Below are 17,486 nucleotides of genomic sequence, written 5' to 3'. Positions count from 1 at the left end.
TCAGTAAGTCGGTCAGTCATTCAGTCAGCCCATAAAGTATAATCCTCTGAGATCGGTTGCGTGCTCCTTGATGCTGCGTTCTACCTTGCACCACACCCATGACCCATGTAGGCCTATGGCTTTACTCTCGACATGTTACGTGCCCGTCATAAAGGATAGCAGGCCGATTTAAGGAACTAGGGAGTCCGTGGGTCCATTGGACCAAATTTTTGTTGGTCTTCACCCCCTTGTAGCATACCTACCTGCCCGAACTCGAGGGGAGGCGGTATTTTGGGTCTTTGGGGTATTTTGGGTCCTTGGGGACTTTTGTGTCTTTTGGATCATCAGGGTCTTTTGGTTCATCTGGGTATTTTGGGTCCTCAGGGACTTTTGGTTCATCTGGGTCTTTTGGGTCCTCGGGGACTTTTGGGTCATCGGGGACTTTTCGGTCCTCAGGGACTTTTGGGAACTTAGGGTCATTGCCATTGGGCACTTTTGGGTCTTCAGGGTTTTATGGGTCCTCTGGGTCATTAGGGTTCTTTGGGGTCTTAGAGGGTCTTCAAAGGGTCGAAGGGGTCTCAGCAGTCTAAACAGTTAAAAGGTACATTTCAATAGTACATAATTAAGTAAACGACGTCCGTAATTAATAGACACAAAAAGTATCACTCACACACACACACACACACACACACACACACACACACACACACACACACACACACAATTAATTGTACAGTATCGGTTGTTCCTAAACTAAAATAATTTAAAGGATTGTTGTAAATGATGTTAATTTTACAACATCCCATATTCAACTTTATTTAAATTTTAAACCTCAAACATAGTTTCTCCACCTAAAGCAAGAACCTTAACCCGTAAGCAACTGACCAGTTCCCCGACTGCATGGATCATCAGCTGGGCACCGTTCTTCCTCGAGGTTTCGATCCTTTCAGCCCAGGACCTCTCAAACGGCGGATCCACAACCTCGATCATGGATCCACATCAATAGATGGTAAATCAGTGGATCCACAACCTCAGTTGCGTCCAGGCAGTCAGTCAACCCATCAATGCAGCCTCACTTATCCCAACTTTACTTGCAATAGGATTTAATGTGTTATCAATATCATATATTCATAACTTTCCTTACACACTCTATAATATGATAATGTCATTAAATCATTCACATCTTACCCTTCAACACATCAATCGACCAAACAGCATGACCACACCACCTACCTCTCTAGCTCTATTTCGAATGGTCAAACTGTCATTTATAACGGTTTTTGGCATGCTGCCGTATCCTAGCAACCACTGATTCCTAGCAACATTAATTTGTAGTACATTTAATTGTTATATTGTACTGTATTTACATAAAGATCTTATGAATAACATTATATTGTACTGTACTTGTATTATATTGTACTGTAATATAATATTATATTGTACACTTAGAATGTTCAAACTTGTCATTTATAACGGTTTTTGGCATGCTGCCGTATCCTAGCAACCACTGATTCTTAGCAACATTGATTTGTAGTATATTTAATTAATATATTGTACTGTATTTACATAAAGATCTCATGAATAATATTTTTACTATTCGTATTGTATTTCACTAATTCGATTTGGTGTCGTTTTGTGATTTTACAGAAAACTTGTTTTAATCTACCAACTGCAGCCCCCTGTGCTAACATACGTCTGACTAGTTGTTGTAATTTATTTATCAGTTCACAGCTGTGTGTGGTTGCTCTCACAGTCCTAATTATGTCACCTGCAACCGTACCATAAAATAGCTTTTTGGGAATGTTGCTGTCTAAGAAAGGCATTCGGACAATGTGGAATCAGTCCTAATTATGTCAGCTGCAACCGTACCATAAAATAGCTTTTTGGGAATGTTGCTGTCTAAGAAAGGCATTCGGACAATGTGGAATCAGTCCTAATTATGTCACCTGCAACCGTACCATAAAATAGCTTTTTGGGAATGTTGCTGTCTAAGAAAGGCATTCGGACAATGTGGAATCAGTCCTAATTATGTCACCTGCAACCGTACCATAAAATAGCTTTTTGGGAATGTTGCTGTTTAAGAAAGGCATTCGGACAATGTGGAATCAGTCCTAATTATGTCACCTGCAACCGTACCATAAAATAGCTTTTTGGGAATGTTGCTGTCTAAGAAAGGCATTCGGACAATGTGGAATCAGTCCTAATTATGTCACCTGCAACCGTACCATAAAATAGCTTTTTGGGAATGTTGCTGTCTAAGAAAGGCATTCGGACAATGTGGAATCAGTCCTAATTATGTCACCTGCAACCGTACCATAAAATAGCTTTTTGGGAATGTTGCTGTCTAAGAAAGGCATTCGGACAATGTGGAATCAGTCCTAATTATGTCACCTGCAACCGTACCATAAAATAGCTTTTTGGGAATGTTGCTGTCTAAGAAAGGCATTCGGACAATGTGGAATCAGTCCTAATTATGTCACCTGCAACCGTACCATAAAATAGCTTTTTGGGAATGTTGCTGTCTAAGAAAGGCATTCGGACAATGTGGAATCAGTCCTAATTATGTCACCTGCAACCGTACCATAAAATAGCTTTTTGGGAATGTTGCTGTCTAAGAAAGGCATTCGGACAATGTGGAATGGAAATGCATCTCGTTTGTCAAATAATTTGGTGTGAAATTTATTATTATGGATATCAATTTGTAATTCTAAAAAGGAAACTGAAGTGGAAGTTTGGTTTTCCTTTTTTAATTCAAGTTCTTTTGGATATATGTCATCATGAAGCTGCTCAAATATAAATCCATGAATTGCCAACAAATCATCAATGAACCTGAAGATGTTTCCGCATCTTCGTGCAGTTGTTAATTTATTCCTGCACATGTTCTGGACCCAACCAAACTCGTACATGTGCAGAAACAAATTTGCAAAGAAAGGGGCCGGATCTGAACCCATGGGTATGCCCACTGTCTGCTGGAGCATCTTGGGATCTGAACCCATGGGTATGCCCACTGTCTGCTGGAGCATCTTGTTGCCAAATGTAAAGAAACTGTTGTTTAGCAGAAATCGAATACTTTCTTTGAGTTTACTTTTTGAAAAACTACATGAATATTGATTATCCTTCACAGACCAGTGTGCTCTGTTTTGATATACATTAATGGATACTCTATTACCTCCTGCAAATGCTTTATCTATTGCTCTGTCTAATGCGGTTACCAGCTTGTCATGTGGAATGTTTGTGTACAATGTGGAAAAATCAAAGGTTGAAAGACATTTTGCTTTACCCTTGTTATTAATCTTGTGGATACTGTCGATTACCGGTTTGGAATTGTCAATGATCCAGAATTTCTTAATACCAGAATAAAACTTCACTTTTTCATGGTAGTTTTTTAAGCATTTATAGATTCGTTTCATTTCCGCTGTAATACTGCCCGACAAAGGTTTCAAACTACATTCTCTACTTGCGATGATGAACCTCATCTTACAAGGGTGTTTGTGCATTTTTTGGATCCAGTAAATGAATGGTAATTTATGGTGTTTATCCGGAACTCGCAGTCTTCTCACCGTTGAGTGATTTGTATGGTGTTGTATCAAGTCTGTTTTGTTATCGTTACTTATTTTGTAGGTCTTTGAAATTCCCGTGTCTAAGCCCAATTCTTCCAAAAGTGTTTGAATGTAGAATGTTTTACATACAAATGCGATATTATTATTTGCTTTGTCAATTGGAACAACAACATATTGTGTTTGAAGCTGCCTTATGCAACCTTCACATACACGGATTATTCTTACGAGTCCTTACGGATCGCCAACTCGTAGTCAATCACAAGCATCCGTAAATAACTCGCTGGTATCCGTAGATAACTCGTCACAACTCGCAACAACTTTTGACATGTCAAAAATCATCTTCCGTTATTTACGGATGTTTGCGATTGACTACGAGTTGGCGATCCGTAAGGACTCGTAAGAATAATCCGTGTATGTGAAGGCACCCTTAAGCAACCACATGCCTCTGGGTTGTTTAAAATTGCCTTTGGATTATTGATTCGAACTTTTCTTTTCAAATCAACAACTCTCCTTTTCACATGTTTCTCGACCTCCTCCAACCATAAAGCCATTTGTGTGTTTGGTACTTTATGTTTATCAATTTGTTCTTTCATCCATTCGCCCAGTCCCATCATTGTAAGTTCCATTGCTTTATTCCAGTTTATTCTTTTATTTTCTCTGTAATTTGGTCCCTTTGTAAGTAATGCACGTAATCTTTTATCTTTCACTATTCTGAGATCACCCGTGATGACGTGTTTATGATGTGGATCTTTGAATGTGGAATGTTCACAATTACAATGATGTTGTAATGACACACACACACACACACACACACACACACACACACACACACACACACACACACACACCTCATCCATTTTTAGTAGAAGGAGGAGGACAATGAGAGAGACGAGCAATTGATGGTGTTAAGAAGGGAAATAGGGAATGTGTGTGATTTGTTGGTGGATTTGGGACCATTTTGTGTAGGTAATATGTAGATCGCAGAGTAAGATTATTTTTTTTTCCCGGATATTCTTACCTTGTGTTTGACAGCTGTGAAGGTGGACTCGTGTTTTGCAGATATCAGCAAATCCGTGGCGACGAAGCAAAAGCTGGAGACGCAGCTGTTGGAAAACACCATCGTGAAAGAAGTGAGGAAGTGTCCTTCGATTCATTGCAATCACGACTGTCTACCATCCTGTCTTGGTCTGGATATTGAAAGGATACTGACGTCATCTTGGAGTAGTTTGGGTTTTGTGTGTGTATATGACTCAGACATTGTTTTGAAAACCATTTTTTGTTGTTGATATAGTTTGTTTTTCAAGTAGTAATTACTGGAGAAGGGTTGGATCGAAGGATCCATAGTCATTCTGAACGGCCCGTGACATGGAAAGGGAATAAGTGTCGATGCATGTTGAATGGACAAGCATCATGGGTCGACCATACCAATGGGGCAGACAAATTGTCCCAACCTGGAGGTTGTTTATGAGTCAAAACATTTTTACGTCGTAGCCCGTTAGGCCATGCCGTCTAGAACAGCGTTTGTCTCTATATGTCCCCACAACCGTACACCAATCAGAGCTGAGGATCTGGTCACATGACAGGGGGACGCATTTAGTAACCATTGAATATGAATGAATGAATGATCGTTTTAAGGCCATTTTCCCCGCTAGAGCGGGGGTTAGCCTTGCGGGCCCCATGACAATCATGGTTCCCTGTTTGAGGCAATGTTTTTATTACAGTTGTAATTACATTTAGTAACCATTACAGTTGCATATTTTACTAAAAGGAAATACAATGTTGTGTCCGTAAGCTGATGAACACCAGTCTTGGACAAATAGCCAGAACGGTCCTTAATTCCGAGGCACGTCGCTGAAATTGGATGTTGGTCCGTCGCGCTCGGATTGAAGGAAACAAGCACTTACCTGAACGGACGCACACAGGTTTAATCCGAAACCCACAATGAACAGACACAACACGACAAATAAGATGCAACAATAATGATTTAATGAAAATAGAAAGAAAGCTGTAGAAATAGAAATCAAAGAATGAAAGTGTCGAAATAAAAATTTCAGCAAAGACTAAAATTCTACTTTGAGACGTCTCCACTCAGTCACAAATACGACACACAGGGGCAAGATAAAGAAATAGAATGTTTCCCTTTTAATTGGCCAGCACTCAGCTTTGGTCCAAAATGACGTTTAGGGGCTTGGTAGTCATAGCCTGTGTAGCCACTTGCACGGGAAACGCTCCAAAAAGGGCGCCAAAAATGCCCAGGTGTGAGCAAGCAGCCGAGATAGTCCTCTCGCTCCCCACTCTGTCCGAAGCGCCAAGAGCCCCACAAACCGCCGCCAAGACCTCCTCCTCGCTGTCGAAATTGCCAACGTTCCACCAGCTCCAAACAAACCTCTCCTCACCAGCCCACACAACTGGCTGAACCTCCTCCAGCACAAAAACCCCAAGAGAGCGATTCTTCTTTCAACGGTCCTTTTTCCCTAGAACTTTCTCGCTCTGACGTCACACTGGCCAATCGCCAAGCCCCATCGAATCACCCTAATGGTCGTGCTCGACCAATGACAAACTCAGGGGCGTGGCCTGCCGGTTTTGCTTGGCGTGAGCGTCATGAAGGCGTGGCTTACTTGCCGATCGGCAATGTCCGGGTACTGTCGGCGGTTCCGGCGGTTGTTTGCTTAAATGGAGGTTTTTACGGCCAACCTTGTTGTAGTTGTAAAAAGCGTAGGGAAAAGCCACAGGAGGCAATCACGTACTGGGGGAAAACTAACCTTAATCCCTATCTAGTTAACACAGCTTCACCTCCCACACCAAACACCTAACACCTAACCAATCTCAAGCTCCAGTTTCCCTACTTAAACTACATTGAGATGTCTCCTATGCGTCCATGGTCCATGCTATACCTATATGCAATATAGGTATAGGTCCATGCTATACAATATAGGTATATATAGGTCCATGCTATACAATCCTATCTGTACTATGGGATTCCATCATCTACCTCCACAAACATTACAATAATAATCTTGCATGGAACGTTTTGGTGTCCCAGTGGGTGTCATAAGGTAGGTAGGAGGTTTCAGAAATTCCTCAATGCAATTGTGATTTTTAAATGCGATCGACACGGACCTTGCTCCCGAATCCAGAAGTGAACAGATGATGACGGTTCGATGGTTTGATAATATCTTGATACAATTGTGATTTAACATTGTATTTTGATATATTAACGCCATAGTATTAATTTGTTTCATGACAAATTGAGGGAGTTCATGGGGGTTACGGATATGGTGTGAGAAATGGAGAAGGTGAAAGGATTTTGGAGTTTGCTGATGGAGCTGATTTGTTGATTTGTAATACTCAGTTCCAGAAAGAGGATAATAAGCTTGTTACATACACGTCAGGTGGGTCGACGACAACTGTTGACTACCTGATGGTGCGTAGGCGAGATGGGGGCACCACCGGGACACAAAGGTGATCCCGGGGGAGGAGGCTGTTTCACAGCACCACTTGGTTGTCTGCGACATAAGGGTGAAAGGTGCGAGGAGAGCTCGGCGGGTGAAGTACCAACCGAGAATGAAGGTGTGGAGGTTGAAAGAGGTGACAGTAAGGGAGGCATTAAAAGAGAGGCTGAGTAGGGTCGAGGATGATGTGGTTGAGCTTGAACGTGGTTGGATGTCAATGAAAGATAGTCTGTTGGGAGCCGTTGGTGAGGTATGTGGATGGACAAAAGTACCACCGGGGCACTTGGAAACATGGTGGTGGGATGATGAAGTTGGAAAGAGGATTGACGAGAAGAGGAAGACGTTCAAGGCGTGGCAGAAGGCGAAGGGTACGGGAGCAGAAAAAGCAGAGCATGAAAGTTATAAGGCAGCCAGGAAGGCTGCAAAGAAAGAGGTAGTAAAGGCGCAGGAGACATGTAGGAAAATGTTCGGAGAACGCTTGGATTCGGAAGAGGGTCAGAGAGCGGTATTCAGGATTGCAAAGCAGATAGCGAAAGAGAGGTGTGATGTGATGGGGGTGAGCTGCTTGAAGGATGAAGTGGGACAAATCGTTGTCGACCCAGATGGAATTAAAGGAAGATGGAAAAGATATATGGAAATGCTGTTGAATACAGAGAATGAATGGGATGGCAACATAGAGAGTAACCCAGTTTTAGGACCGGCAGAGAAGATAACTGAGAAGGAAGTTGATGAAGCGATAAAAGCAATGAAGAGTAGAAAAGCGGGAGGGCCGACGGGAGTTGTGGGAGATATGTTGAAGGCAGCAGGAAGTTGGGGTGTGAAGAGAATGGCAGAGATCTGTAATCTGGTGGTGAAAGAAGGTCACATTCCAGGGGATTGGGAACTGAGTACCCTTGTCCCTCTATACAAGGGGAGTCTTGACCTGATGACCATCTTGATGACCATCTGACCGATGATGATGCCGATGATGATGTTGATGATGCCGATGCCGATGATGCCGATGATGATGACCATCTTGACCTGATGCCTCCAAGGTATTGGAAAGTAAAAAGTGACCCTCTGGAGTGTGGCTCGTACCGAGCGATAAAGTTATTGGAGCATGGAATGAAGGTATTGGAAAGGGTGTTGGAGAGGAGGATAAGGAAGAAGGTGAAGATCGACGAAATGCAGTTTGGATTTATGCCAGGAAGAGGAACGACAGACACGCTCTTTATTGTGAGGCAGTTGCAGGAGAAGTACATGGAGAAGAGGAAGAAGTTGTTTCTTGGGTTTGTTGATCTGGAGAAAGCATTCGATAGGGTTCCACGTGAAGTATTGACATGGGCATTGAGGAAGTTAGAAGTGGAGGAATGGTTGATCAGAGTTGTGATGGCAATGTACAAAAGAGCGCGCACAGCTGTAAGGACGAAGGACGGGAACAGTGGTGAGTTTGAGGTGAAGGTGGGAGTGCATCAGTGGTCGGTATTAAGTCCACGACTATTTGTAGCTGTGATGGAGGTGCTGGCTCAGACCGTAAAGGAGGGTTTACCGTGGGAGTTGTTGTATGCAGATGATCTGGTGTTGATTGCGGAAAGTATGGATGGACTGAAGGAAAAGATGAACAAGTGGAAGGAATGTATGGAGACAAAAGGTCTGAAGGTGAATATAGGAAAGACGAAGGTGATGGTAAGTGGTAAAGCATGTGGTGAGGTGGAAAGAACTGGGAAGTGGCCATGTGCTGTGTGCAGGAAGGGTGTCGGAGTGAACTCCATTCAATGTACAATGTGCGCTGAGTGGGTTCATCAAAAATGTAGTGGTCTGAGAGGGTCATTAACCAGTGTGGCAGCTACACTCAAATGTAAGGTGTGCACAGAGGGAGCTGCAGATGGAGGAAATGTTGAGTTGGATCTTGGAGACGGCTTGAAGCTGGAAGGTGTGAAAACATTTTGCTACCTCGGAGACATGCTGAATGGAGAAGGTGGACCAGACTCGGCAACGGTTGCTCGAGTGAGATGTGCATGGAAGAAGTTTCGGGAACTGAGTGGCGTGCTGACGAGGAGGGGAGTGTCGTTGAAGCTGAAGGGAAAGGTGTATGCTGCATGTGTGAGAAGTGTTATGATTTATGGGAGCGAGACATGGGTCATGAATGTAGAGCAGCAACGAAGGCTGGATAGGGTGGAAATGCGATTGGTTCGGTGGATGTGCGGAGTGTCGTTGAGAGAGAGGAAGACAAATGATGAATTGCGAAAGATGATGGGAATAGAGCCTGTGATTGATGCTGTGAAGAGGAACAAGTTGAGATGGTTTGGTCATGTGTTGAGGAAGGATGAAAGTGACTGGTTGAGAAGAGTGATGGAAATGAATGTAGAAGGAGTAGAAGATGGGGAAGACCGAGAAAGACTTGGCCAAAGATGTTGGAAGAAGAAATGCGGGCAAGGGGGTTAACAAGGAGAGATGCAGAAAATAGGGCAAAATGGAGAAGATTGTCATGGGGACCGCAAGGCTAACCCCCGCTCTTGCAGGGAAAATGGCCTTAAAATGCATGTTGTTGTTGTTGTGTTGTATAGTATTAATTTGTTATTGCAATGATGAATGAGGCTGTTTGGAATAAAAGTATAGAGATATTGAGTTTAAAGCAAATGAGGAAATGACGTAAGGGTTTCAATCCATGACATTCGTGGATTCCCCGTTTGCAGTTTAGCCGTTGACTGGATCGAGCAACATTCATACGTGGTACGTTTATTGTGCAAGTCCTTCACGAACCGGATGTCCATGTCTGATATTCGACTGAAGGTGGCACAGGAATGTGGAATTCATTGGTTCATTGTTTGCCATTCCCCATTATTTTACCCAAGTCATTCACGAATCGGCTGTCCATGTCTGACCTTCGACTGAAGGTGGCACAGGAATGTGGAATTTATTGGTTCATCGTTTCCCATTCGCCGTTTTTTACCCAAGTCATTCACAAACCGGCTGTCCATGCGTGGTCAAAAAAATGTAATTCATTATTTGCTAACTGGTTTCTGGTATCCCCTCCCAGGTCATACTGTCCTCTTCAACTAAACTATCAAACAAGCGCAGCTACACCGATGTTAGACTGTCGGTCTTGTTTTTACTCACATTTCAACTTGGCAGTTGTGAAATTAGCTTGACCTTCTCAGGATTAGAATCCAAATATTTGATACTGCTGACCAACTGGATTTGAACCCACAACCTCTGAAATGCCAACCCAGTACCATATGGCTTGTGCATAGGCTATTGGTGGACACTGGACAGGGTCTCGTGAAGTTCACTTCAAAGTGTAATTGAACTGTTTACCTGTGTTAATTGTTTTCAGCACTACGAAATCAATAATTTCCACAACTATCTTCATGTTTGTTTCACATCAGGAACTGGACTTGTTGGATGAGACCAACACGGTATACAAGTTGGTGGGACCAGTGCTAGTTAAGCAGGACCTGGAAGAAGCGAAGTCAACAGTTGGGAAGCGATTGGAGTACATAACTGCTGAGAAGTAAGTCGTGTGTGTGTGTGTGTGTGTGTGTGTGTGTGTGTGTGTGTGTGTGTGTGTGTGTGTGTGTGTGTGTGTGTGTGTGTGTGTGTGTGTGTGCGTGCGTGCGTGCGTGCGTGCATGCGTGCGCTTTTGATGTTTTGCAGATGTGTTTGCTTCAGATCATCTTGTCCTGCCAAAAAAAACAATTGTTACCTGCCTCTGTTGATTGATAATAATAATCGGAAGAAGGCATTTGCTTATGATCGTTTCCATGTGCCTCGAGAGAGGTGAACGCCTGAAAAAACTTGATAATGCTCACTTGGCTGCACATGGATGGGACTGAGGGTAGAGGAGTAGCAGCCGAATCTCAAATCCAGTCCAGGTTCTTCCTGATGACTCCATCTTTACCTATCTGGGTTCTAGACTGGACGGATTGCTGAGAAATGTGAATGTTAGGTGCATTTTTGGGTAAAATTTGGGAACCTCACTTTTTAACATAATTAGGGTATGCTGAATTCGATTAACCTGGTTCCCAAGCCGAATTTTGAGTTTTTTGACCTAATTAGCATAAACAAAATGGCTGCCAAATTGCCATTTTTTGGACAATTTCTTTGAATAAGCATTTATATATTATGTACATACGTGCAGCTCTTTTACTTTAACTTTACAACCTTTACCAAAAAATGAACCTAGAAGCTTATACATGGCCTTTTTTCATAAATCTGTCTTGTCTATATTATGGTTGGTGACATATTGAAAGAGACATTCAAACTGATATTGAAATTGGACACTATAAAATGGGAAATGGTTTTAATAAGACTGTTTCATACAACCATTTATTCTAAAATTAAGTACACATGGCCATGAAGCCCAAACATTCAGGAATGTCACACATGTTGTTTTGCCAAACTACATCAAATTCATACAAGGGGTCTGATCATCACTCTGTTGCTGACAGGCACACATTGATGTGCACCTCAACTCTGAATAGCGACCTTTGCAGCGCAGAGTCTTGCATTGCTTCTGGCATGCACAACAAATCATCTCGAGGCAACTTTCTGGGATTGGACTCGGTGACATCAGAATAGGCTCTAGTCCTGAATCGCCACGTTTCCATCCCAATTCCACAGGTGCAGGAAGGTCAGGTATGGCACAATGAGCATTTCTCCATACCATGGCTTGATCGTGCACTCACATCAAATGGAAATGAAGAGCATCACTTGTCGGTGACATTGCTTCTGGTTTACCAGTCTTGAAGAACAACATATGTCGTGCTGAATCGACAGAGGCTGTTCTGTGCACATTGTACATTCTGCAGACGAATGCTTCTGCAGATTTGATTGTCTGCTTTGTGAGTTCACCAATGCCCAAGTTCTTCAGCAGTTTATGGTGCTCTTTGAAGACTTTCCATGATGTTCGTTTGGTGTGATTTGCAAAATAGGATTTGGTGCCATACCCAGTTAATTGCTTGAAATGGTAGCAGTGCTGTGGACAAACTTCTCGGTAGATTGTTTAAAACAGCATCAATTGGTGTATAACACATAGAGCTGCATGTACATGATATATAAATGCTTGTCCCAAGAATGTCAAAAAATGGCAATTTGGCGGCCATTTTGTTTATGCTAATTAGAAGGTCAAAAACTCAAGATTCGGCTTGGGAACCGGGTTAATCGAATTCAGCATACCCTAATTATGTTAAAAAGTGAGGTTCCCAACTTTTACCCAAAAATGCACCTAGAAGCTTATGCATGGCCTTTTTCCATAAATACGTCTAGTCTATTCCTCCTGATGGCTCCAATGCCTCCTATTTGGTCTTTTATTTAATTATCAATCTGAAAGTGAATGCGGATTGATCTATTAAAATAAATCCAACGACATGGACAAAGTCACATGGCGGAGCTTGTATGTTCAGTATATTATCTGTAGGACAGGGAAATTGTGAGATATCGGTGTACTTTTGAATGAAACACAAGGACACGAGCAGACGACAAACAAATCAACATGGGATTCGGGATTTGAAGCTGGGAACCCTGCATCATGAGCTGCACTTAGATGGGAATGCAAAACAGACCAACGCATAAACGGATAAATTCTAGCAAAGCAAAGCCAGGCCAGTAAAACCTCCAGTAAAACAATGAAGTAAATTTGTCGAAAAACTATTTCCAGGTCTCCTTCAAAAGAACTATTGTTGCATTTTGAAAAGTATTTTTCAAAATGAACTTTTAATTTTGGTGACAACTTTTGCAATAACTCGACTTTTAAGTTGAGCTTGAACCACCGTTTTTCAGACGTTTTGTGTTTCAATGCAACTGATGAAGAACACGTTCTTAATATGGATGGGGCAATTCTCTTGGCATTACGGACGGTTTAATTCCCCCGGCATGGGCATAATTTAGGGTGACTTCTAACACTCCCTCCCACCGGAAGCGGTGCTATACCAAACATGTACACATAGAGAGAAATATCCGATCCTCCCCCTTCCTCGTCATTTCAGAGAAATATCCGATCCGATGCTTTCCCTTCCTCTTCTTTAACGGTATGAACCTCAAACATCCGGGGCCTTCGCTCAAACTTGACTGATCTCTCAATACAGGTTGCTTCTGACAGACCAGACTTGATCTGCTTAACAGAAACTTTCCTCCTTCATGATGTCTCTGATTCCTTGGTATCTCTCCCAGGTTACTCCCTCCTCCGGTATGATAGACCTGAGCCTCGTCCTGGAGGTGGAGTTGCTATCTTTATCAAAAACTCTCTTCCTCACTCGCCCTGCACTGCCCTCTCCCCACCTCACCCCCAGGAGTACCTCTGGCTACGGCTTCCCCTTCGCTCCCACCTTTTGTTCATATGTGTGTTGTACCGTCCACCAAACAGTGATGACTCCATCTACATCTCGCTGTCTGATAACGTGGAACAATGTTATCATGATAACATCTACTCATCCCAACTCTCTCTTCCTCATATGTGGTGATTTCAATTGTCATCATGCCAGCTGGCTGGGGGGTTGTTTTTTTGTTTTCAAGATCGAGGCCCATGAAAGAGCTAACATTAATCACACAAAAAGTCAAACCAACACATAAAACGCAAAATAATTTGAGCAGTAGACAAGATGGGGAGAGAGGGGGAAGGACACAAACACAACATTTGGGAGCAGGGACATCGAGAAAAATGTGGGAGGGAGAGGGCTTGGGGGGAGGTGGGAGAGGTATAAAACATATGGACACTTCCAGGAAAGAAGTTGGAATTTCAAAAAAGTGTATGGGGTGAATTAGCGGGGGTAGAAAAGATCAAGGTTTTGGATGGGGGAAGATAAGAGATGGTGGTGAACAGCTGTTTTAAAGACCTGGAGGGAGGAGTGGGATTGAAGGGAGTGGGGGAGTTTGTTCCAAAGGCGGGAGAAAAGGGGAATGAAAGAGTGAAGGTGAGCAGAGAGCCTAGATTTTGGCAGTTTAAACATAAGAGGGTTGCTGGCAGATCTTGTGCAACCTGTAGGAATATTTGGGGGACAGAGCACAGAGAGAGCTGGGGGAGCAAGGCCAGAGAGGAGTCGGTAGAAGACAGAAAGGCCACTAAACTGCCTGCGATGAGTGAGTGAAAGACCCTCGGAGTGAGCTTCATTGCAGGAGATTCCAATGATTCTGAAAGCTTTGGTTTTTCAACAGCGTGAAGCCGAGCGAGGTGTGAGGCAGGAGCACCGGCCCAGAGGGGGGAACAGTATTCCATTGAGCTGCGGATGAAAGCCTTGTATGTGGTGAGGAGCTCAGGTGTGCCAAGGAAGGACTTCGCACGACGGAGGATGCCCATTCAGCGACTGGCTTTGGAGGCCAGCTTGGAAATGTTGTTTTCCCAAGAAAGATCATGGCAGATAGTGAGACCCAAAAGCTTGTTCGACAGAAACAGTGTGGGTTCCACAGAGCGACAGTGTGGGTACATCTCACCAGCCATGGCTCCTCAGCAAAGGACTTCTGCGACTCATTGGGACTGACACAATCTGTCAATTTCCCGACCCGGATCTCAGTCAACGGAGCATCTTCTCTTCTCGACTTGGTTATGACTAACTTCCCTGCAAATGTCTGCTGCTCTTCTTCTGCTCCAATCGGTTTATCTGATCATGTGCTTGTCAAAGTGGATATCTATCTGGCCATTCTCAGAGAGCCTCCTCAACGTCGACGAGTCTGGCATTTCACTCAGGCCGACTGGCACGGTCTTCAAGCAGCCATCAATCATCGGGACTGGTCTCCCATCTCGACTGCCTCTGACATCAACTCATCCTTGGAATTCTTCCAAAGTAAATTGCTCTCTCTCTCATGCACAGATTTATCCCATCTCGTCTTCAGTTGTCATACCCTTTCTCCCATCCATGGTACACAGAATCTTATGGTGAGGCAGTTGCCCTGAAACAACTTGCCTTCACCTCCAGGAAGGCAAATCCAATGGAAGGCAATCTCATTTCCTTTCACAAAGCCCGGAACAAGTGTGTGTCCACCCTCAGGAGAGCCAGGAAACAATATCTCTCCATTCTCAAGACCGAAATACAGAAATACAAGGTTGTGTGGCAAGGGTGCCCGGAGGGCGTGAATGGTGTTGGTGTCTTGTTTTCTGAGGAGTTTGTAGACATTGTGGTGAGTGTGACTAGAGTGAGTGATAGGTTGATGATGGTGAAAATGATGATTGGAAAGCTCTTAGTGAACGTCATCTCGGGATATGCTCCGCAGGTTGGTCGAAGCGATGAAGAGAAGGACAAGTTCTGGTGTGCGATAGAGAAGCTGATGGAAAACGTGAAAGATGAGGAAGTTGTTGTGGTAGGAGGAGACCTAAATGGACATGTGGGAAGGAGTATGGATGGTTTTGATGGAGTTCATGGGGGTTACGGATATGGTGTGAGAAATGGAGAAGGTGAAAGGATTTTGGAGTTTGCTGATGGAGCTGATTTGTTGATTTGTAATACTCAGTTCCAGAAAGAGGATAATAAGCTTGTTACATACACGTCAGGTGGGTCGACGACAACCGTTGACTACCTGATGGTGCGTAGGCGAGATAGGGGGCACCTCCGAGACACAAAGGTGATCCCAGGGGAGGAGGCTGTTTCACAGCACCACTTGGTTGGCTGCTACGTAAGGGTGAAAGGTGCGAGGAGAGCTCGGCGGGTGAAGTACCAACCGAGAATGAAGGTGTGGAGGTTGAAAGAGGTGACAGTAAGGGAGGCATTAAAAGAGAGGCTGAGTAGGGTCGAGGATGATGTGGTTGAGCTTGAAAGTGGTTGGATGTCAATGAAAGCTAGTCTGTTGGGAGCCGTTGGTGAGGTATGTGGATGGACAAAAGGACCACCGAGGCACTCGGAAACATGGCGGTGGGATGATGAAGTTGGAAAGAGGATTGACGAGAAGAGGAAGAAGTTCAAGGAGTGGCAGAAGGTGAAGGGTACGGGAGCAGAAACAGCAGAGCATGAAAGTTATAAGGCAGCCAGGAAGGCTGCAAAGAAAGAGGTAGCAAAGGCGCAGGAGACATGTAGGAAAATGTTCGGAGAACGCTTGGATTCGGAAGAGGGTCAGAAAGCAGTATTCAGGATTGCAAAGCAGATAGCGAAAGAGAGGTGTGATGTGATGGGGGTGAGCTGCTTGAAGGATGAAGTGGGACAAATCGTTGTCGACCCAGATGGAATTAAAGGAAGATGGAAAAGATATATGGAAATGCTGTTGAATACAGAGAATGAATGGGATGGCAACATGGAGAGTAACGTGCGTTTCCGTTTCCGGTCTTGCTGGCGAGGGTTCGTTTATTCTCAGCTCTCCATGCTATCCATCGAAATCGAAGTTAAGTAATTGTTCCCATTTGTATTTTCGTTATAACTATTTATTTTATGGTGTATATATTGTCTCCCGACGAAGATTTTCGGTGCAAATCTTTCATACCTGTATTGATAATTGTGTTAATTCGGGTCGTGTTTTGAGGCCTTGTAGTTGTACAGTGAACACTGTACAACCTTGAGGCTTTGTTTTTCTCTCAGCGGTCCGTGTTTTTGTGATCCAATAACTTTCGTTCTCTGTTTTCCCAATCTTTTCACCCCATAGCCCTCTTCCTTGTGTAAATCACAACTCAAAAAAATCCAAAAAAAACCCATTTCCTTCTCTGTTCTCATTCGTTTATTCATTCTTATTCGTTCGTTCGTTCGTTCTTCGACCACGTGTTTCTCCCCCATTTCCCCAGATAGATTGTCAAATTTCAACTCGTTATTTTATCGTCCATGCGTTATTGTTTTGATTATAGTTACTTTTGGTTTGAATTTCCTGTAACTTGTAATTATTTAATCGCGTTCTGCTCCTCGTGTGCGGCCTTGGAGTTGTACCCCCGTCGGTGTTTGTTATCTTAATCGTGTTTTGCTTTGCTCTTAGTTTTTTTCACTTCTACCCCGAACATAATACTCTGTCTAACGTTCTAAATCCCCACCTCCCCCCCCCCCCCCCACCCCCAAAAACCAAAAAAAAAAAAAAAAACCAAAAACATTTATTTTCCTTTCTCCACGTGTACTGTTGACTCATCCTGTATTTTCTGTCCAGGTGTGCTGTTCGCCCCGCCCCCATTAGCTCCTTCCCATCCACCGTTTGCCCTTCACGTGACTCGTGGTGGTCCCTCTCGGCTCTCCCCCCGTTGGTATTTTTGTGCACATAAGATTGTTCACGGTTCTGTTTAAATATTATTTAAATATGTATAACCTTTCCCCTTCAGTGTTTTACTCAGTGGTATTTTACAACACGCTGTTTTTCTTCCTATTTAAAAGGCTTTTCTCAATTTCCTCTCCAACTCATTCCACCTCAAAAAAAAGAAATTCAATATCTTATACGTCTCCCTCACTACATGGTCTAAATTCACATTCATTCCATCCCTCCTCCATCATTCTGAACCGGATTGCTAACTTGAAAATCACAACAAACCCAATTTGTTTTCAATGTTCGTCTTTCATTAATCATCCACTTTCTAAACTCCCCTCTTGCCCCTCCCATCCAAATCCCTCCCCTTCCACCTACA

At 43.5% G+C, this 17,486-nt stretch overlaps 1 protein-coding gene across 1 annotated transcript in view; it reads left to right on the top strand.

Moving 5' to 3' along the window:
• Positions 1 to 17,486, top strand: part of PFDN6 (prefoldin subunit 6) — a 29,129-nt gene that overhangs the window by 756 nt on the left and 10,887 nt on the right. The window contains exons 3-4 of the mRNA XM_068134901.2: positions 4,599 to 4,669; positions 10,360 to 10,484. Of these exons, the coding sequence (XP_067991002.1) occupies positions 4,599 to 4,669; positions 10,360 to 10,484 (196 nt within the window). The remainder of the gene's footprint in view (positions 1 to 4,598; positions 4,670 to 10,359; positions 10,485 to 17,486) is intronic.

This window comes from Myxine glutinosa, chromosome 13 (genome assembly GCF_964187855.1).
Source record: "Myxine glutinosa chromosome 13, kmMyxGlut1.1, whole genome shotgun sequence".
NCBI lineage: Eukaryota > Metazoa > Chordata > Myxini > Myxiniformes > Myxinidae > Myxine > Myxine glutinosa.
Note: the sequence above shows the minus strand (reverse complement) of the source record. Positions and strands in the feature narration are given on the sequence as shown.